General features: G+C 61.3%; 2 protein-coding genes across 5 annotated transcripts in view; one reads left to right on the top strand and one right to left on the bottom strand.

Moving 5' to 3' along the window:
- PAXIP1 (PAX interacting protein 1) overlaps positions 1-7,462 on the top strand; it is a 36,255-nt gene extending 28,793 nt beyond the window's left edge. The window contains exons 14-21 of one of the 4 annotated variants that reach the window (XM_084897484.1): positions 738-808; positions 1,296-1,398; positions 2,523-2,691; positions 3,846-3,946; positions 4,769-4,903; positions 4,986-5,061; positions 5,144-5,201; positions 7,018-7,462. In XM_084897484.1, the coding sequence (XP_084753610.1) occupies positions 738-808; positions 1,296-1,398; positions 2,523-2,691; positions 3,846-3,946; positions 4,769-4,903; positions 4,986-5,061; positions 5,144-5,201; positions 7,018-7,186 (882 nt within the window). In that variant the 3' untranslated portion in view covers positions 7,187-7,462. Of the gene's footprint in view, positions 1-731; positions 809-1,295; positions 1,399-2,493; positions 2,692-3,845; positions 3,947-4,768; positions 4,904-4,985; positions 5,062-5,143; positions 5,205-7,017 lie in introns of those variants that run through there. The other 3 variants (XM_084897485.1, XR_014796195.1, XR_014796196.1) reach the window with 3 other exon arrangements.
- Positions 1-20,954, bottom strand: part of HTR5A (5-hydroxytryptamine receptor 5A) — a 134,073-nt gene that overhangs the window by 71,913 nt on the left and 41,206 nt on the right. The gene's annotated exons all lie outside the window — the stretch shown is intronic.

Raw genomic sequence — 20,954 nt, 5'->3', positions numbered from 1 at the left:
CAGGTTCCTCATCTGGAACGCCTAGGAGGTTCCAGGTCTTTCCAGGAGCTCTGCGTGTTTTCGGTGGTTCAGATCCTTCACCTGTGTGGAAGTGCAGCGTGCGGGACTGAGCGTGATCAGCAAGGTCGAGGGCAGAGGTCGGGACCACGTGTGGGAAGTGCAGCTGTGGTTAGTGAGGTGATGTTCAGAGTGTCTTTTTACAAGGAGCCCTGCATTTAAGACGTGAAGAAGGGGTGATGGGACAGTGGCCGTGTTTAGAGGCCATGCACCAACACGGCCGCCACCAGGGCCTCCTCTCCCTTGTCAGTGCTGCTTGCCAGGCCAGGGACTGGCGGTTCTGGCACGCTAGCCCCTCAGGAATGCCGCTCTGGTGATTGTCCTGCAATCTCGATGAGCCCTCAGAGGGGCATTTCACATTCTGGGATACTAGATCTTTAAAAAATGATGTGTAATTGCATTGAGTATGTTTTCTAAATCCCCAATGGGATGCAAGATGAAATACTTAAGATGAAAACAGGAGTTCTGAGAAGTACTAGCAGGTGACAGGTTTAGGTGTTTGGTGTCTCCTGATGCTGCTAGCCCAGGGCACCCCGTCTGCGCTGCACTCCAGGCCTCCTGTGGGAGGCGGGGGGGGGGGGGGGGGGGGGGGGGGGGCGCTGCGCCTGATGGACCCATAGCGCTTGGAAGACACTGCATTATTGGGAAGTTGACCGAAGGAAATTATATTTTAATTCCAGGTTGTAAGACCTCCCCCCAAACCGAAGCAGAACGAAGTAACGAACATCCAGCCTTCTTCCAAGAGAGCCAGGTTCGCTCACACCTCCCCCCAGGCCATCGCAGATCAGTCTGTTGCCGTCACCAGTTTCTTTTCCCTGCGCCTCAGTGCTCCCTCCTTCCTGCACATAAACTTAAACTTGTTACCTAGACTGTCTCTGTTAAGTGTGAGCTAAAAAGAGGACTTGGGAAATCTCAGGCAATTAAAAGGCTGAGGTCACTGTAAAGGGTGGGCCTCTTTGTGGCTGCCTCCTGGGAGGTGGGCAGGACTAGCGATGGGACCAGCTGGAATGCACACCTGCTCTTTGGGGCCAGTTTAAAGCCATCTTCAGTTGGGAGGGAGGGCCGGGAGCGGAGGGGGGGGTGTGTTTTGAGCCTGAGCTGTGCGGCCTGCGTGCTGGGCGTCGGGGCAGTGAGCCGGTGGTGGGAAAGGACCGTCCCTGACGGCTTTCCTTGAGGAGAAGCACACTCACAGCGGTCCCTCGTCTTTAACGACCTTTCCTTCTGCTTCATGTTTGTAGGGTTGAGGACATACCACCTCCCACTAAAAAGCTAGCGCCCGAGCTGGCGCCTTCCGTGCTGTTCACGGGGTTCGAGCCTGTGCAGGTGCAGCAGTACGTCAAGGTGAGCCGCCTGCGCGCAGGGCTGCACGGGGCCCTTCCTGTCTGCCACGGCGCTCACCCCCTCTCTGCGGGGAGGTGGGTTCAGGTGACCTACCGCAGCTATGCGTATGGCCTCGCTGCCAAGGGTCACCCCGCCCCCGTGCCAGGACGTCCTCTCCTCCGGGCCTCTGCACGGGACCTCCATCTGCTCGGGGTAGTTCCTGGCTGGAGGCCACGCGGGCCTGCGTGTTTACAAAAATGTCAAATAAACTTTTGAAATAGCCAAGGGCCATGGCACTGGCTCTCCAGGCTGGTGGGGACTGGCTAGAGTCTAAGGGGCCTGTGTCGTGATGTGTTCAGTCATTTCAGTTGTCTTTTTTTTTTTTTTTAAGGAAAAGAAGCAACTATAAATGCTGTTAAAATGTATAATTTTATATTTTTCCTTGGTCCAGTTATTGAGACCATTTTTTATGTTTGTGTCTTGTTGGTTTTCATGTCATCACTTTTAAAATAGAGATGGTATCTTACCTGTGCCTCCTGGCCACGCAGTTGAGGGTAGGCAGTCTAGGCATTCACTAGAGAGACTCGTTCATGCCCACAGGGCCATGTGGTTGGGTCCTGGTGTGTGTGTAACCACAGAATGCCCAGGGGCTCCACCTCGCACTTCCGAGGGCTGGGAGCTCCTCTCCTCTCCCACAGGCTGGGTGCCATTCTCCCCTCCCCTCTCCTCTCCCACAGGCTGGGGGCCATTCTCTCCTCTCCTCTCCTCTCCTCTCCTCTCCTCTCCTCTCCTCTCCTCTCCCACAGGCTGGGGGCCATTCTCTCCTCTCCTCTCCTCTCCTCTCCTCTCCTCTCCTCTCCTCTCCTCTCCTCTCCTCTCCTCTCCTCTCCTCTCCTCTCCTCTCCCACAGGCTGGGGGCCATTCTCTCCTCTCCTCTCCTCTCCCACAGGCTGGGGGCCGTCCTCCCCTCTCCTCTCCCACAGGCTGGGGGCTTGGGGCTGTCCTCTTGCAGGCTGCAGGCAGGGGGGAGGGAGGTGGGTGCTGCGGGCTGGGTGTGTCTGTGTCTGAGCGCTGTACCCTAGGTCTTGTCACGTGGCTCTGGGCCACGTGACGCAGCTCCGGCTCTCCCGTCTGTCTGCCTTCAGAAGCTCTACATTCTCGGGGGCGACATTGCGGAGTCTGCGCACAAGTGCACGCACCTGATCGCCAGCAAGGTGACGCGCACGGTCAAGTTCCTGACGGCTGTGTCCGTGGTGAGGCACATCGTGACGCCCGAGTGGCTGGACGAAAGCCTGAAGTGCCAGAAGTTCATTGGTGAGCACCACCGCACCTCAGCCTTAGGGTGTTTGTCCCAATTAAAACAAGCGTCTCCCCTTTCGCACCTCAGGGTCCGCGTCCCAGCTCACACGCGCACTCCTCAGAGGTGGCTCTCCAGCCTGCGAGGGGCTCAGCGTCATTTGGGCCTGGAATGGACGTTTTAGTGCTTCACTTGGGGCCTCCCAGCACCTGGGCTCGGGCAGGCCCCTGGCAGGCTTCTGTTCCCGGTTACATCATCCTTTTACTGCCTCCTGTACTTGGACACTGTCTTCCAGCTTGCCTGTCTGCCATTGGCTGCTGGGTTGATTCTGTGTTTCCAGCAGTTGATAAACTTTGTGATTCAGTGGCTCTTGTCACGGGCAAGCAAACTGGTTAAGAGTGGTTGTTGCGTTTTTAAAGCGTTGTTTTAAAAGAGCAATATTTATCCGTGAGCTGCAGGAGATTGTAAAACATGCCATACTCGACTAGTCAGGGCTCCTGACCCTTTTCCCTTAGATTGTCAGATAAAAAAATGACAACCACCAACACAACAGTAGTGTCCGATGTGAATGCCCTGTTTTACACCATAAATATATGGGCCATATAATAGAGAAACATCTTACTGGTCACCTCACATAAGGTTGTCTGATTGGTTAATTCAGAATACTTACAAGTATAAGCACCTGATTTTGTAAAAAGTCACTTTGGCCCTGGCTGGGTGGCTCAGTTGGTTGGAGCATCCTCCTAGACACCAAAAGGTCGTGGGTTTGATTCCTGGTCAGGGCACATACCTAGGTTGCCGTGTGTATAAGAGACAGCCAATCAGTGTTTCTCTCTCCCTTTCCTCTCTCTTAAAAAAAATAACACCCTTAGGTGAGAACTAATAAACTATCCTTTATAAATTGCTATGTGCTTCCATGTACTTAAAGGAAATGTGTTTTTGGTAAATCGATACCATTTGACTCCTCGAGTCTAGTGTCCTCAGGTCACTGTGGCCACGTCACGGCAGGGACACGCTGGGTTTGCAGCTGTCACACCCATCTGAGGGTGTGGGGGCGGAGCCGTGGGGCGGGGCGGGGCTTTCCCCGGAGTCTGGGGCCCAATAAGCTCCCGTCGGGGAGAGGAGCCGGCTGCCTGTGGCCTGCGGTGGACAGCTCAGCCCTGTTTTCCAGACGAACAGAGCTACCTGCTGCGGGACGCCGAGGCCGAGGTGCTCTTCTCCTTCAGCCTGGAGGAGTCCTTGAAGAGGGCGCACGTGTCTCCACTCTTCAAGGTGACGTGACGGGAGGGAAGCCCCTGTCTGCAGCGGAGGCCTCGGGGGAGGCCCGCACCCTTGGCCAGTCCTCCTGGGTGTGCGCCCGGGTGCTGTCCTGGCTCTCGGCGTGGTGCCACTCGGAAGGAGCAGACCTGCCGAGCGGGCCTCCTCACGGGCCTGGTTCAGAGGCCCTTCTTGCGTAGCCCAGTTGGCACGAGACATTTCCGCTGGCTTTTCTGCTTGTACAGTAGTTCATTCCATCCCGTCGGATGTGTTGGAGAACGGAGGCGTCTTGTGAAAATATTAACTGACTGCCCCTAAGTAATCCGGGCTGATGGTTTTTAAATATTTGTTAAATAGGGTGTTTGGATATTTTGGAGTTAGAGTGGCTAAGTGAATTAATGAGGATTGTTTGATTTTTATATTTGTCAAGGAGCCAGCTGGGAAATCGCAATGACTGGCATAGTGAGTTAAGATGAGTCTCACTTAAAATAGTCCGGTTTTTCTAAAGGCTCAGCTTATTTTCCCCACCAGTACTTTACAACAGACTGATGTGCTGTGTGTGCTGAGGAGCAGGTGCTAGGGAGTGAGCTTCACCGCCCGGCACTTCCTGCGTGTTTGGGGTCCATGTGGCGTGTCGCTGATGTCCTGATTGACAGACAATTGTGGATAATACCATGCTGACTAGAATGTTACAGAAATTGGGAAAATGTTATTCTCACTTAGGCCCCAAAGGACGTCGTGCCTTAGGGCCGTGAGTTCTGGTTCCTTCCTGTGATCAGAGGTCAGACCCGACCTGAACGTGCGTGGGAAAACGTCATGCCATGTTTTCACTTTTAGGCAAAATACTTTTACATCACTCCTGGCATCTGCCCCAGCCTGTCGACGATGAAGGCGATTGTGGAGTGTGCGGGAGGAAAGGTGCTGTCCAGGCCCCCGTCCTTCCGGAAGCTCCTGGAACACAAGCAGAATAAGGTGGGCCCCGTGGAGCCGCCGCCCGCGGCCTGCACTCCCTCCCTGTCCCCCGTGCAGCTCCCACTCTCCCTTTTCTCCGCAGAGCCTGTCCGAGATCGTCCTCATCTCTTGCGAGAACGACCTGCACCTGTGCCGGGAGTACTTTGCCCGAGGCCTCGGTATGCGCTGCCCCCCACCCCCCACCCCCCACCCCCACCCCCACCCCCCGCCCCCCCTCACTGCGCTGTTTGCTGCTTTCAGATGTTCACAATGCGGAGTTCGTGCTCACGGGGGTGCTCACACAGACGCTGGACTACGAGTCATATCCTTTGTGAGGCCGGGCAGAGCCCAAGCTGCTCAGCGGGGTCGGTCCATGTGATAGGGGGTGGCCCACGGGCGGGGCAGGGGGGCAGGGACGAGATGCCAGCGATCTGGCAGAGTGCGTCCTGTTTTCAGCGTGCGCATCGGTGCCAGACTCCTCCTCTCACACCCATGTTGGTGAGCCTGTTGTGCTGCCTTCACTTTCAGAAGGAAGACATGCCTGAAAAGTGGTGGGTGTGTGTGTGTGTGTGTGTGTGTGTGTGTGTGTGTGTGTGTGTTGGAGGGGAGGGGTTTGACCAGTGGCTCAGTGGTTAGAGTGCCAGCCCACTCACCAAAGGGTCTTAGGTTCAATTCCCGGTCAAGGACTTGTACCTGGGATGCAAGTTTGAGCCCTGGCCTGCTGATGTGTCTCGCATCAGTCTTTCTCTCCCACTCCCTCCCACCTTCCCTCTCTCTTTAAGAAAAGGTCAACGGAGAAAATGTCCTCAGGTGAGGATTAACACAACTGAGTGATTTGGGGGTTTGGTGGTGTCATCTCGGGCCTTTTTATCCCGTGGCCCGAACGCAGCCTACGGCACTGTGCCCGTGGGGAGCAGGTGTGGGCTGTGCTCGGTCAGCTGTGTAGCTTCACGGGTCCCCATGGGGCTGCTGGCAGGCTGGCGCACGTGGGCAGGTGAGCCTGGTGTGGGCGCTCCCTTCCCTGGAGGGCCGAGCTGGGGCAGGTGAGCCTAGTGTGGGTGCTCCCTTCTCTGAGGGGTCGAGCTGGGGCAGGTGAGCCTGGTGTGGGTGCTCCCTTCCCTGGAGGGCCGAGCTGGGGCAGGTGAGCCTGGTGTGGGCGCTCCCTTCCCTGGAGGGCCGAGCTGGGGCAGGTGAGCCTGGTGTGGGTGCTCCCTTCTCTGAGGGGCCAAGCTGGGGCAGGTGAGCCTGGTGTGGGCGTTCCCTTCCCTGGAGGGCCGAGCTGGGGCAGGTGAGCCTGGTGTGGGCGCTCCCTTCCCTGGAGGGCCGAGCTGGGGCAGGTGAGCCTGGTGTGGGCGCTCCCTTCCCTGGAGGGCCGAGCTGGGGCAGGTGAGCCTGGTGTGGGCGCTCCCTTCTCTGAGGGGCCGAGCTGGGGCAGGTGAGCCTGGTGTGGGCGCTCCCTTCCCTGGAGGGCCGAGCTGGGGCAGGTGAGCCTGGTGTGGGTGCTCCCTTCTTTGAGGGGCCAAGCTGGGGCAGGTGAGCCTGGTGTGGGCGCTCCCTTCCCTGGAGGGCCGAGCTGGGGCAGGTGAGCCTGGTGTGGGCGCTCCCTTCCCTGGAGGGCCGAGCTGGGGCAGGTGAGCCTGGTGTGGGTGCTCCCTTCTCTGAGGGGCCGAGCTGGGGCAGGTGAGCCTGGTGTGGGCGCTCCCTTCCCTGGAGGGCCGAGCTGGGGCAGGTGAGCCTGGTGTGGGTGCTTTCTTCTCTGAGGGGCCAAGCTGGGGCAGCCTGGTGTGAAGGGAGCCTGGTGTGGGCGCTCCCTTCCCTGTGAAGGGTGTGAAGGGAGCCTGGTGTGGGCGCTCCCTTCCCTGGAGGGCCGAGCTGGGGCAGGTGAGCCTGGTGTGGGCGCTCCCTTCCCTGGAGGGCTGAGCTGGGGCAGGTGAGCCTGGTGTGGGTCTCCCTTCTCTGAGGGGCCGAGCTGGGGCAGGTGAGCCTGGTGTGGGTGCTCCCTTCCCTGGAGGGCCGAGCTGGGGCAGGTGAGCCTGGTGTGGGTCTCCCTTCCCTGAGGGGCCGAGCTGCGGTGAAATGGGAGGTGCCCGCAGCGAGCCCAGGCAGGCCCTGTCTGAAGCGGTTTTCCTCAGCAGCCCACGTATAAGTTCCACTGACGCTCTGCCGCGGCCGGTGCAGAGCCAGGGTCCTGTGGGCCCGGTCCTGTTGGCCGCGCCCGCCTCCCTCCCTCCCGAGCCGTCGTTTTCCAGCTGCTGCCGCAGGACCAGCTTAAAGCAGGAGAACAGTCATTATGTGCATCTGTGAAGATGTGTGATTTTACTGAGGAACATAAATTATGTTTTGTATGAAATGATTTTAAGAGCCCCATCAAGGTCGTATGATTGACCTTTGTCAGGTTTTTAAACGTTTCGCACTGATGGAGCCTGAGCTGCAGGTCACGGGCTGTAAATAGGACCTGCTGTCTAAATTATGGATTTAAGATGCAAAGTGTTTTGTACTTGGATTGTTTTTACTCCTTACCTGCTGTCCTTTTATACTGAATTCTGCCCACATTTTAAATAAATGTACTTTTGATCTTTACTTAGAACTTAGTGGTCCTTTGTGATTCCATCTTTCTTGTGTAACGTGTGTGATTTCCATGAACCTGGACCAATTTTAACTTCAACACGCAGTATTTTCTAGTAAGTTTCCTCCTGGGGAATGTTTCTGGGAGGGACATTCACAGAAATGGGTAGTCAGTGTCCCCGGCCCGGCACTCATGGCCCGGCGCCCTGCGTGTCTGCTCGGGTCTCGGGCACAGACAGCGGAGGCCAGTGCCCAGGCCAGCCCTGCGCTGAGCGCCCCGAGGGGGAGCGGGGAGGCTGCGTGCTGGCGCCGGCTGTCTAAGGTCCAGCTCGTCGGGACCCAGTGGCCCTCGCCGCGTGGTCACCGGTGCCTGAAACCATGCATTTGCTTTAAGTTTCTGAAGCGTCTGCTTCGCATGTTGGGATGTGCCATCTGCTCAGGAGTCGACGTTTATTGCACAGCCCCCACGACTTCATTCTTGAACAAAGGGGGGGGGCACGTTTCTAGAAATTGTTACGGAACAAGCCCCGCGCTGGGGAGTTGTCCGTGTCCCTGAGGGGCGGGCGTCGGCGCAGGTGGGACCTTGTTTCTTAGGTCAGGTGTCCCCCACGCTGAGGGGGGGCCGTGTGAAGTCACTTCCGCCACATGTTCTGTTTGAAAAGGACGGACCCCTCGCCCTGGCTGGTTTGGCTCTGGACAGAGCATTGGCCCAAAGACTAAAGGGTTCCAGGTTCGATTCCAGTCAAGGGCACAACCTCAGGCTCAATCCCCAGCCCTGGTCCCAGTGCATGCGGGAGGCAACAGATTAATGTGTCTCCCCACACCGATGTTTGTCTCTCCCCCTCCCTTCCACTCTAGAAATCAGTGGGAAATGTCCTTGGGTGAGGATGACCCTCCCCCACCAAGGAGGACCCAGAGGGAGTGTCCGGCGCCTGGGTTTGGGCTGGCAGGGCTTGGCGCTGCGTGCGGAGCTGCTGTCCTGGGCTTCGTTCTCTGAGGTTCGGGACGAGGGGCAGCTGTTTGGAGCCCCAGGCCGGGGGCCGGGAAGGGGGACAGTCGGTGTTAGAAGCGGGTCCTGGGATTCAGGACACAGAGGGGAGGCGACAGGGTCTCAGCTAAGAGGAGAGCGGGGAAGCGTGGGTGAGAATGGATTCTCAGAAGCTGGAGCTGGAGGGGTGTGAGGGCCGCAGCAAGGACCAGAGCGCCCTTGGGACCGCACAGACAACCAAGCGCAGAACCACGTCTGGCTGGTGCTGGCCCGCGCCGTGGGCCTCTCCGTGGGGCCTGTGAGGTCAGACTCCCTCCGGCCTGGCCCGGTCGCACAGGACATCCTCCTGGAGGCTGGAAACTAGCCAGAGAAGGGACGCCAGTAGGCTAGTCAGCTGGCACCTTTACACACTCACGCACACACATGCACACACACACATTCACACACAAACACGCACACAAACACACACGCACACGCACGCACACACATGCGCACACACACATTCACACACAAACACGCACACACAAACACATGCACACGCACGCACACACATGCACACACACATTCACACACAAACACGCACACACAAACACATGCACACGCACGCACACACATGCACACACACATTCACACACAAACACACATTCATATGCACACTCGCACACACGCACAAGCTTTTTCCCCCAAGCATATGTGTGGGCTTTGGGAAGCCGCTCTGTTGTATATAAAAAGCGGAGTGGCTCTCCTGGTCTGCCCCACAGCGGCAGCGCTCAGCTGACCAGATCGCACTGGCCCTCCCCCACTGAATTGCTCACATCTCCATTTGCAAAATCGAAGGCAGCGCACGGTGGCTATCTTGGGAATCCTGGTCTATGCTGCCACCTGCTGGTCGTCGGCTTGGGAGGGGAGTGGGGGTGGGTGGGTAGGGGGAACCCTCTCCTGGCCCAGCTGTCTCTGACTGTCTTCTTGCTGTGGTGGGTGGGCCTTAGTAGCATCCACACTGACATTCGCTGGGAGCAAGATCTAATGCTCCCGAGGACGACAGTGACACTGCTGCGTGTCTGCATCTGATTCGGGACGAGAGAGAGAGAGAGAGAGAGAGAGAGAGAGAGAGAGAGAGAGAGAGAGAGAGAGAGAGAGGGAGGGAGGGAGGGAGGGAGGGAGGGAGGGAGGGAGGGGAGGGAGGGAGAGGGGAGGAAAGAGGAGAGGAAAGAGGAGAGGAAAGAGGAGAGGAAAGAAGAAGAGAAGAGAAAGAAAGGGAGAGAGAGGGAGGGAGAGAGAAGAGAGGAAAGGAGAGAGGCGGAGAGGAGAAGAGAAGAGGAGAAGAGAAAGGGAGAGTGAGAGAGAAGAAGAGAGGAAAGGAGAGAGAAGAGAGAACTCTAGGAGGGTGGGCTGGGGCAGGAAGGTCACAGCTCCCCGCGGTGCCGTCCTTCCCAGGGGCTCAGGAAGTGACAGGCCTGGGTGGCACTGCCTGCCATGACCGGGTAGGAGTCTGGGAACAGGTCACCCTGGAAATGATCCTCCTTTTCCATCCACAAGCTCAGCCCAGGAGGTGGCTACTGCTTGGGACAGAAAGCTGGATGGCACCGAGCCTCCTGCCTCCTGTCCTCAGTCCGGTGCCCCTCTGCCCGCCTGCCACGGCCCCTCTGAGCAGCTGTGCCTGCACCTCTCCTGCCCTTTTGTTGAGGGCAGACCGATGCGAGCAGAGCCAGGGGGAGGGGGAGGGGGAGGAGGGGAGGGGAGGAGAACAGAGGTCCCCGGGCGGGAAGCCCTGTGCCTAGCGAGGGCCAATCCATGGTGGGTGGGCCTCGCCCGGTGACCGTCCCCCCAGCACATCGGGCCATGGGTTTGGACCCCTGACCTTCCCCCCAGAGGCTACATCGAGGCCTCAGTTGTATTTCAGCCACACAGCCAGCCCAGGGCCCATGGCTGCCTCAGGGCCAGCTGCCGGACAGTGACCTGCCCTGGCACCGCCATAGGTCAGCGCGGACCCAACCTGGAAGCTGTGAGCTCTTCCCCAGGACCCCCCCCCCAAGTCTCCACCCCCAAACCCTTAGGATGGAGCACAGTGTGCTCCCCAGCACGTCCCTGCCTCCCCCCCCTTCCCGCCACATTACCTTTTCCTCCCTCCCTCCCTCCCTCCCTCCCAGCTCCAAGGGCCCCTCCTCCGCCCCCACAGCTCCTTTCCCACCGTTTCCTCCAGGAGCTGCTTCCACTCGAGCCTGACCCAGTGTGCCTCACAGGCCTCTGGGCCCCGCGTCCTCCTCTCGCCACAGCCCGAGCCCCGAGGTGCCGAGCCAGGTGTGGTCTGAACCCCCTGGTCCCACACCTGGTACCGTCCCCGCCTACAGCTCCTGGCCCCTCCCGCGCTGGGCAGGGCTGTCCTCACCTTGGTCCAGACTCCCTCACCTCCTCTCCCTGAAGGGCCTCCCACAATGGCCTCCGGGAGGCCTGGGCAGGGGCCTCACCCTCCCTCTCAGCAGCCAGCACCTGCCTGGTTGGATTGCAGGCTGGACACTGAGCTTGCCCCCTGCTGCCCTCCGCTGGTGGCTGAGCGAGCAGCAAGGAGAAGCTCTGGGCTGAGGCTGGGCCTCCTATCCCGCTCCATCTGCTCGGCACCCCCTGACGGACCAGTTGGTCTCGGTGAAAGCTGAACTGGACTGAGGCAGGCCACTGCGCATGCTCTGGACGGGTGCATCAGAGGCATCTGCTCTCCAGTTTGTGGCCGATACCTGCCTGCCACTCCCGCCACTTTCCCTCCCTGAAGCAGACCAGGAGGTGGAGGAACTCCCCTAAATGTCTCCAACCAAAGCGGGAGGCGGAGCCCGGGTGACGGGGACCTGACAGCGGACCGGCTGCGCCACGCTCCGCCGGCGGGCCGTGGGCTGCCACCCGTCCAGGCAGTGGCGCTGCACCAGGGCTGACCTTGCCCGCCGGCCCTGCCCCTGCGCCCGCCCGGCTCCCGGGGCGTTGAAGTGAGCTGTCACCTCCTCAGAGCACGCGGGCTCCTCCCTGCTGTGCCCGCCTGCCGCCTGCTCGCCCGCAGGGAGCTTCCCAGGGCCGCCTCACTCCCAACGCAGACAAAGCCGCAAACTTCTCCCAGCATCTGGGTCCTGCATCGCCATCAGTTTGGCTCAAATAAACTTTTGTTGTTGTTGTTGTTGATATTTTAAAGAGAGGAAGAGAAAGGGATAGAGAGTTAGAAACATTGATGAGAGAGAACCATCAATCAGCTGCCTCTTGCACACCCCCCACTGGGGATGTGCCCGCAACCAAGATACATGCCCTTGACTGGACTTGAACCCGGGACCCTTCAGTCCGCAGGCTGACGCTCTATCCACTGAGCCAAACCGGTTTCAGCTCAAATAAACTTTTAATTTTTTTTTAATTGATGAGAAAGAGAGAGAGAGAGAGAGAGAGAGAGAGAGAGAGAGATGGATTTGTTGTTCTACTTATTAATTGATGCCTGTACATGCCCTGACTGGGAATCGAACCCACAACCTTGGTGCACCTGATGATGCTCTAACCCAGTGGTTGGCAAACTGTGGCTCACGAGCCAGGGTCTGCCGCTCTGTTGACTGAGTTTGCCCACCACTGCTCTAACCCACCGAGAGCCGGGCCAGGCTTAATAAGCCGTCACCTTCTCAGTGCGGACGCTTCTCAGGTCAGCGGGATCTCAGCCACTCGGTTCCTAGCAGGGCCCGCTCTCCAGCTGGGACGCCTCTCCTGCCAGGAGGCGGGGCCTCAGGCTCGGCCCGAGGGTGCTCGCCCACCGCCCGAGGGCGGGCCTGATGGCGGCCAGCAGGGTCAGCGAGTGGCTTGCGGAGGCGGGAGGGGGGCAGGCAGCGGCTGGTTCACCCATTGCCCCTCCCTGGGTGGTGTGGGGTGGCGCCGTTAGTGGAGGCTGATGCTGGGGAGGCGGTGGCTGGCTGCTGGAAGCACAGGGGCTCGCCATGCCAGTTCCGGGCATTTGGGGTGAGCTCCGTGGCTCCCACGGGGAGGACCGCACGGGGAGACCGAGGAGGCAGGCCGCCAGGCCCACCCTTCCCCTGCCACACCGGTTTCGGTGCCTGCGTGCCAGTCAGGCGGAGGAGTAAAACACACTCAGAAGAGGAGCCGTGGGCGCGGGTGGGGATCGGAGGAGCGCCTGGCGCAGGCCGCGGGCGGGACCGGCTGCGGGAGCCGGTGGGCGCCCGCTGGCGGCTCAGACCGGGGCTGGCACCGCTCTCCTGCTGGCTTCAGGCTGCATTCTGTGATTTTGCTGGAATACCGGCCTCAGCTGCTTGGCGAAGGCCTGGGGCAGGACCACGGGGCTGCCCTCCCGCTGGGCCCTGCGAAGCCGCAGACCAGTCTCCGCCTCAGGACGACGGCGTTCCCACTTCGGCGGGACCCCCAGGCTGAGGACCTGGCTCAGGGGCCTGTGGGACCAGGGGCCCTCAGAGAGGTGCCAAGGCCCCTGAGCTCAGTCCCACCTGCCTCTCCCCTCCCGCCTCCTCCCCCTCCTGCCTCCTCCCCTCCTGCCTCCTCCCCCTCCTGCCTCCTCCCCCTCCTGTCTCCTCCTCCTCCTCCCGCCTCCCATCTCCTCCCCTCCCGCCTCCTCCCCCTCCCGCCTCCTCCCCTCCCGCCTCCTCCCCTCCCGCCTCCTCCCCTCCCGCCTCCTCCCCCTCCCGCCTCCTCCCCCTCCTGCTTCCTCCCCCTCCTGCCTCTGGGGCAGAGGGCCCCATGGGGCAGAGGGCCGATGCCGGGATGGGGGTTGGGAGGCGGAGTGCGGGGTTGCCCTGGGCTGGAAGCCAGTGAGGCTGCACCTGGAGCTGACCTGCAGGTAAAGGCTGACGGTTTTCTCTCGGTCTCAGCACCAGGTGCACAGAAGCCCAGCTCCACGCTGCCTCCTCCTCCGAGCCCACGGGTGCCTCGCCCAGAGGGTGGCCTGGCTGCGGGGCAGGGAGAGCACGGGTGTCTGTGCAAAGGGTCTGCAGCGCCCGCTCCCCTGCTGCCATCCGACCAGACCTCCAGCCAGCGGTCCCAGCAGCGTGGCGGCGGCTGGCCCACTGAGTGATGAGTTCGTCACTGCGTCACCAGACGAGTCCGCGGAAATGCTGCCTCACTGCAGGAACCCGCGTGGAAGCCAGGCCGTGGCGGTCCGGCCGCGGTGACCCAGTCTCACGAGAGCGAAAGGCCTCCCTCCTGAGCGAGTCCTCCTGGCTTCCGGTCACGGCCCAACACGGTGCTGGGCTCCGGCCTCCCCGCCGGGGCCCGGCCTCCCCTCGGCACCTGCCCCCGACACTCAGTGCCCCCCCACCCGGCCCCCAGCCCGTTCCCGCCCGCCGGCCACGCCGATCACAGAGCACCTTCCAAGCCCCGGGCGGCCGAGGTGACCCGACCCCTGTTGGGTCACGGGGCTGAGGTGCCGGGCGAGTCCTGCTGAGCGGGGCGGCCCCTGCGCCCACGGGAGCCACTGCTCCCGTCAGAGACCCCCTTCTCTCAGGCGCCTGGGCGGGGCCCTCCCCACTCCTTCCGCCCGGGCGGGGCCCTCCCCACTCCTTCCGCCCGGACAAACCAGCCACAACCCGGACCAACGCCAAAGCTGCTATTCCAACCACGGTGGCCGTGCCTCGGCCCCGTCCCCAACACGGGTGGGCTCCCTGGGGGCTGGTCAGAGCTCGCCTCCGGTGGGCGCCCTGGCGGCATCTGCACCGGCTGCTCCTCTGTCCCTGCTCTGCGGGGGGCGCAGCACCGCTGCGCCTGGGCGGCGGGGGCGCTGACCGGGACGCCAGTGTCACTTCTCTGGGGCTGCGTGCACACTTACCGTAACACAGGAACGCTGCGCCAGGTCCGAGTGACTGCCCTCTGCCCTCACTGGGGGACAGGCCTGGAGCGGCTGCAGGCGCCTGCGGCATCTGTGCACCCACAGCGTGCAGGGCCCCCAGAGCGCCCCTGCCCCGCTGTCAGAGACCGTCGTAGACTGAGGGGACAGTAACCGTGTCCGCGAGGGAAAGGCTGTGCGTGTGAGAGTGTGCATGCACCTGTGAATGTGTGAGTCAGTGAGTATATGTGAGTGTGCACGAGTGTGCATGCGTGAAGAGGTGTGTGTGAGCGTGAGCGCAGGGCAGGCAGGCATGGGCATGTGCAGGATGCTCTGGGCAGGGGCACTAATGGGAGGTACGTTTGCCAAAGTAAATTGAGGCCTGGGGTCACACGTGCTACGTCATGTCTAAGGGGTTGGGCCTGGCCCACAGGAAGTGGAACTCTGAGACGTGGTGGTCTGCAGCTTCTGCCGTCCTGTAGAGAGCGAACCTGCGTTGAGCTGGGAGGGCGGTTCTGGGAGGGGCTGTGGCAGGGGCCTGGGGAGCCCCCTGCGGGCCGAGCTCCCCGGAGCTAAGGGACAGGCCCTCTCGTAAGGTCTAAAGTGCTCCTACCCCAGCCACCCTTACAGTCAGAGCCCGTGCCCGGGACTCTGGGACCTGGCCACAGCCTTTGCTGAGGAGGAGGTGGACGCCGACGGCCAGGAACCCAGAGAGGCACCTTCGAATGTGCGTGCACATCAGGGGCATCGTCAGCCTGGCCTCGGGTCCCTTACGAAAGCCAGGGGACGGTGGATGGTGAGCAGACCAGTTTGAGGTTGTGAGCTGGCGGGGAGTCGGTTCGGCGGCGAGCCGTGCTCCTCCCGGGCTGTGCCGCCGTGGGCGCCGGCAGGGACCGGCCAGCAGAGCTTCGCCATTGGCTCAGAACCTGGCCCGGCCCATTCCCAGGTGGCTGGCGCGTGCTGGCCAGGCCCTGCTGGGGGCAGCGGCGCTGGGGACGGGGAGAGCCCGGGGGGACATTCTGGACCCCGGAGGCCGGGCTGCAGATGCTTCCTGTGTGAGGTGGGGTGGCTCCCTGGTCTGCTCTGGACTTCGGATCCCCTGTCCGTGCGGGGATGGGGCAGAGTTCAGAGTGAGGCTGCTCTGGAGCGTGTGGTTTGCAGAAGGGAGCCAGGCTCTCGGCACCAGCACCCGGGGGGTTCTGGGCGGAGAAGGGGATGCGGCTCTGTTCACGCCAGACCCGCCGGATGAAACCAGCGGGAGCAGGCTTCTCGCTGGCGGCCGTGGGAAGTCTTGCTGTGAAACCCCGGGAACAGACCAGCTCGGGCGCGGGCGTGGCCGTTAAAGCAGAAAGTCCGTCACACAATAAAGCAGGCTTTCTGAATGTACATGTTAAAGTTGACAAATTAATCGTTTTAATGTTTTTACTTACGTAAACACATTTGTGTAGTTAAAATGAAGCATGTAGGGAAAGTTTACTTTCACAGAAGAGGTTTCTACAGGTGCTGCTGCGATGATAAATTTATGCTGAACAGGCGAGTGAGTGTGAGCGGCAGGGCGCGAGGACAGATGCACCCCCTTGGGGGGTGGCACCCGCTGACCTGCCGAGTCAGGAGACAGCACCCGGGCCGGTGACACAGGGCGGCACGGACCATCGTCCTCGTCACTGTCTGCCGCCCGTGGCTCTTGGACTTAGACACGGAGACCATAGCTGTAGGTAAGCGTTGCCCTCGCCAGCTTGGCTTAGAGGTTAGAGCATCGCCCTCAGACTGAAGGGTCCGAGGTTGGATTCCGGTCAAGGGCACGTATCTTGGTTGTAGGCTCCATCCCTGGCGCCTCCTGGGTGTGTGAGGGAGGCAACTGATTAATGCATCTCTTTCATATCGATGCTTCTCTCTCTCTCCCCCACTCCCCTCTCCCTAAAAATCAAAGAAAAAAATAGTCCGGGGCGAGTATTAACCAACAAACAAAAGCATGCCCTTTGCTCTGAGATACCCTAATCTAGTCACAAATTTTAACAAAGGGTTTGATGAGGAAAAAAAAGTGTACCTTTTCGCTCTGAAAACACCTTACTTAAAAAAATAATGAGTAGCAGTGAATTAACTAACAAAAATCTAACCTATAAGCAAATTGCGGTTAAAAGCATTTTAAAGTTGACAGGATGGTAATGTTACATAGGACACAAGACTGGAAATTTTGACCATTAAATCCGGTTTGTTAACTTGAGGTCGGAAAACCAGAGGGTTTACTGTGATCGTGGCCTCAGCAGAGCTCTCTGTGAGGGGCACCTGCAGTGGGCTGGTTCGCCCGTCTACGGTCAGCACAGGGGCTGCCTTGGGTGCAGGGGCTTGGGGGCGTGGGCTCAGGGCCCCCCAGAGGCCGCCCATCACCGGCACACTCTCCACGTGATGTGCCGGAGGATAAGCAAAGGAAGAGCGCTCCGAGTGGTAAAACAGGATTTTAGTCCAGGACTAGAGGCCCAGTGCACGAATTCGTGCACCAGGCGATCCTCTGGCCTGCCCTGATCCAGCCAGGCCAGCCAGCGGGGAGGGCTGAGGGAGGTTGGCCGGCCCTGTCCCGATCAGAGTGGGAGTGGGGGCCAGCTGGGGGGAGGGGCATGGAGAAGACCCGCTGAGCTGGAGCTGAGCGTGGGCCCAGGCTTCCCAGGGAGGACGGCCTCAGCAAGGAAACAGAAACCCCAGAAGCTCTGCGAACAGGCCCTGAGCTCCCTCTGGCCAGGCGGACTCAGAGCTGGGGTCTCTGTGTACATTAGACTCAGCCCGGCACTGGCCTTTGTCTTGGTCAAATCCATTGCATCGAAAAACGTGTTCCCCTTCTTTTCTTCGGGCCCTTTCAACAAACACGGGACAATTGGAAGATGCGGCCTCAGAGGCAGAGCCAGGCCCCACCATCACCCGGAATTTAGGCCTAAGACAACTGGGTAGCAATCTCCACGGAACAGAGCACACTGTTTTAGAGTCTTAATTCTCCCCTAAAATGTGCCCCGCGCTCCTCTTTAGCCGGGATAGACTGAGCTAAGGAACCAAAGACCGGGTTTCCTTGGGGTGGGTCCACCGGAAGCCGGCTGGTGGCAAGGCCCCTGCCAGGCGGCTGCCTTCCCCCCAGCTGGGTGTGCTCTGAGCCGGTCCATTTCTGATAGTGCCGGGTCCTGGGCTGCTGGTCAGGTGGCAGGTTCACAGGTTTCTCTCCGCCGCCTTCCTGGCCTCCTGAGCAGTACCTTCCGGCCTGGAGCACCAGGCGCCTTTCGCTAGAGCTGGGACTCGGAGAGCGAAGGAGCTGCCGTGCAGAGAGGGACCCACAGGTGGCCAGGCTGTGCCCCCCACCCCCTCGTCTTACTTGCGTGGATTGGGCCAAAGCCCGCTGCCCAAGGCTGGCACCACGTGGGGAGGGTCGCAACGGGGCAGGGGTGCCCTGACCTGCCAGCCTTGGTGAGGGCCATCTCAGTACCCAGCTGACTGATACATCCCACAGAGCCTCATCTCAAGCTGCACGCTCACACTGGCCGCCTCCCCGTTCTTCTTTACCTGTGCCTCGGCGGCTAAACAATGGCCCTGGGCCCTCGGGCTTGGCAGCAGCACGGTGTGTGTGTGTGTGTGTCCCTCCGCCCAGCCTGCACCCTCTCCAATCTGGGACATCCCTCTCACAATCCGGGACTGCTGGCTCCCAACTACTCGCCTGCCTGCCTGCCTGATTGCCCCTCACCGCTTCTGCCTACCAGCCTGATCACCCCCTAACCACTCCCCTGCCAGCCTCATTATCCCTAACTGCCCTCCTCTGCCAGCCTGGTCACCCCTAACTGTCCTCCCTTGCCAGCCTGGTCACCCCTAAGTACCCTTCTGGCAGGCCTGGTACCCCCTAACTGCCCTCCCCTGCAGATGTGCTCACCACCAACTGCCCTCCTCCGCAGGTCTGATACCCCCAACTGCCCTCCCCTGCAGGTCTGGTACCCTCTCCCCTGCAGGCCTGGTCACTCTAACTGCCCTCCCCTTCAGGCCTGGTTCCCCTTTACTGCCCTCCCCTGTAGGCCTGGTCATCCCCAATGGCCCTTCCTTAGGCTTGGTCCCTCCCAACTGCCTTCCCCAGCAAGCCTGGTCCCCCCTAACTGCCCTCCCCTGCTGGCCTGGTCCCCCCCAACTGCCCTCCCCTGTGGACCTGATCGCCCACAACTGCCCTTCCCTGCTGGACATCTTGTGTGGCCCTCTTGTGTCCATATGGGGGTGGCCATCTTTGACCACACGGAGGTGGCCATCTTGCATGTTGGAGTAATGGTCAATTTGCATATCACTCTCTTATTAGATAGGATGAGCACACATGCCACACCAGTTCTCACTTCCTCCCACAGACCCACGGAGATGGCAGAAGTGTGACCACGTCAGGTCCCTGGTGGTTGAGGCCAGCACTTCTATCCTTCCCACAAACCGTGACATGGCCCTGAAACACCCCGTGCTGGAGACCTTCCTGCAAGCACTGCTCCTGCCCTCATGATGCCTCCAAGCCCAGCCCCCCGTGGCATGGCCACACCTCTGACCGGGCTGGGACCACAGCCAGCCTGACATTCAGGTGTGAAGAGCCTGGGTGCCTGGGCGGGGTGATGGGCTCACACCTGCACGTGTGGAGGCAGACGCGTGGCGGTGGCATGCAGGTGACAGGGTGAGTTGGGGGTGGGGCGCATTACGGCATCCACATGGCTGCCCGTAGGCGGCAGGGTGGCACCCAGCCTCCCAGGTTAGGAGGCGCGGCCGAACAGGCCACCTGTCCTCCCAGGTTCCTGTCCTCCAGGTTTCCGTCCTCCCGATTCCTGTCCTCCCGGGTCCCTGTCCTGTCCTGTCCTCCAGGTTTCCGTCCTCCCGATTCCTGTCCTCCCGGGTCCCTGTCCTGTCCTGTCCTCCAGGTTCCCGTCCTCCCGGGTTCCCGTCCTCCCCGGTTCCTGTCCTCCCGGGTCCCTGTCCTGTCCTGTCCTCCAGGTTCCCATCCTCCCGGTTCCCGTCCTCCCGGGTTCCCGTCCTCCCGGGTTCCCGTCCTCCCTGGTTCCCATCCTCCAGGGTTCCTGTCCTCCAGGGTTTCTGTCCTCCCGGGTTCCCGTCCTCCCGGGTTCCCGTCCTCCCGATTCCTGTCCTCCCGATTCCTGTCCTCCCGATTCCCGTCCTCCCGATTCCCGTCCTCCCGGGTTCCTGTCCTCCCGGGTTCCCGTCCTCCTGGGTTCCCGTCCTCCCGGGTTCCTGTCCTCCTGGGTTCCCGTCCTCCCGGGTTCCCGTCCTCCCGGGTTCCTGTCCTCCCTGGTTCCCATCCTCCCGGGTTCCCGTCCTCCCGGGTTCCTGTCCTCCAGGGTTCCTGTCCTCCCCGGTTCCTGTCCTCCCGGGTTCCTGTCCTCCAGGGTTCCCGTCCTCCCGGTTCCCGTCCTCCCGGGTTCCCGTCCTCCCGGGTTCCCGTCCTCCCGGGTTCCTGTCCTCCCTGGTTCCCATCCTCCAGGGTTCCCGTCCTCCCGGGTTCCTGTCCTCCCGGGTTCCTGTCCTCCCTGGTTCCCATCCTCCAGGGTTCCCGTCCTCCAGGGTTCCCGTCCTCCCGGGTTCCTGTCCTCCCGGGTTCCTGTCCTCCCTGGTTCCCATCCTCCAGGGTTCCCGTCCTCCCGGGTTCCTGTCCTCCCGGGTTCCTGTCCTCCCTGGTTCCCATCCTCCAGGGTTCCCGTCCTCCCGGGTTCCTGTCCTCCCGGGTTCCTGTCCTCCCGGGTTCCTGTCCTCCCGGGTTCCCGTCCTCCTGGGTTCCCGTCCTCCCGGGTTCCTGTCCTCCCTGGTTCCCATCCTCCAGGGTTCCCGTCCTCCCGGGTTCCTGTCCTCCCGGGTTCCTGTCCTCCCTGGTTCCCATCCTCCAGGGTTCCCGTCCTCCCGGGTTCCCGTCCTCCCGGGTTCCCGTCCTCCCGGGTTCCTGTCCTCCTGGGTTCCCGTCCTCCCGGGTTCCCGTCCTCCCGGGTTCCTGTCCTCCCGGGTTCCTGTCCTCCCGGGTTCCCGTCCTCCCGGGTTCCTGTCCTCCTGGGTTCCCGTCCTCCCGGGTTCCCGTCCTCCCGGGTTCCCGTCCTCCCGGGTTCCCGTCCTCCCGGGTTCCCGTCCTCCAGGGTTCCCGTCCTCCCGGGTTCCCGTCCTCCAGGGTTCCCGTCCTCCCGGGTTCCTGTCCTCCCGGGTTCCTGTCCTCACGGGTCCCTGTCCTGTCCCGTCCTCCCAGTTCCCGTCCTCCAGGGTTCCCGTCCTCCCCGGTTCCTGTCCTCCCGGGTCCCTGTCCTGTCCTGTCCTCCAGGTTCCCGTCCTCCCGGATTCCTGTCCTCCCGGTTCCCGTCCTCCCGGTTCCTGTCCTCCCGGGTCCCTGTCCTGTCCCGTCCTCCCGGGTTCCCGTCCTCCCGGGTTCCCATCCTCCAGGGTTCCTGTCCTCCCGGGTTCTCGTCCTCCGGGTTCCTGTCCTCCTGGTTCCCATCCTCCCGGTTCCCGTCCTCCAGGGTTCCTGTCCTCCCGGGTTCTCGTCCTCCGGGTTCCTGTCCTCCTGGTTCCCATCCTCCCGGTTCCCGTCCTCCAGGGTTCCTGTCCTCCCGGGTTCTCGTCCTCCGGGTTCCTGTCCTCCTGGTTCCCATCCTCCCGGTTCCCGTCCTCCAGGGTTCCTGTCCTCCCGGGTTCTCGTCCTCCGGGTTCCTGTCCTCCTGGTTCCCATCCTC

The sequence above is a fragment of the Pipistrellus hanaki genome, assembly GCF_964339955.1.
Source record: "Pipistrellus hanaki genome assembly, chromosome: 10".
In the NCBI taxonomy this organism is placed as follows: Eukaryota; Metazoa; Chordata; class Mammalia; order Chiroptera; family Vespertilionidae; genus Pipistrellus; species Pipistrellus hanaki.
This window is presented reverse-complemented; position numbering and strand designations above follow the sequence as displayed.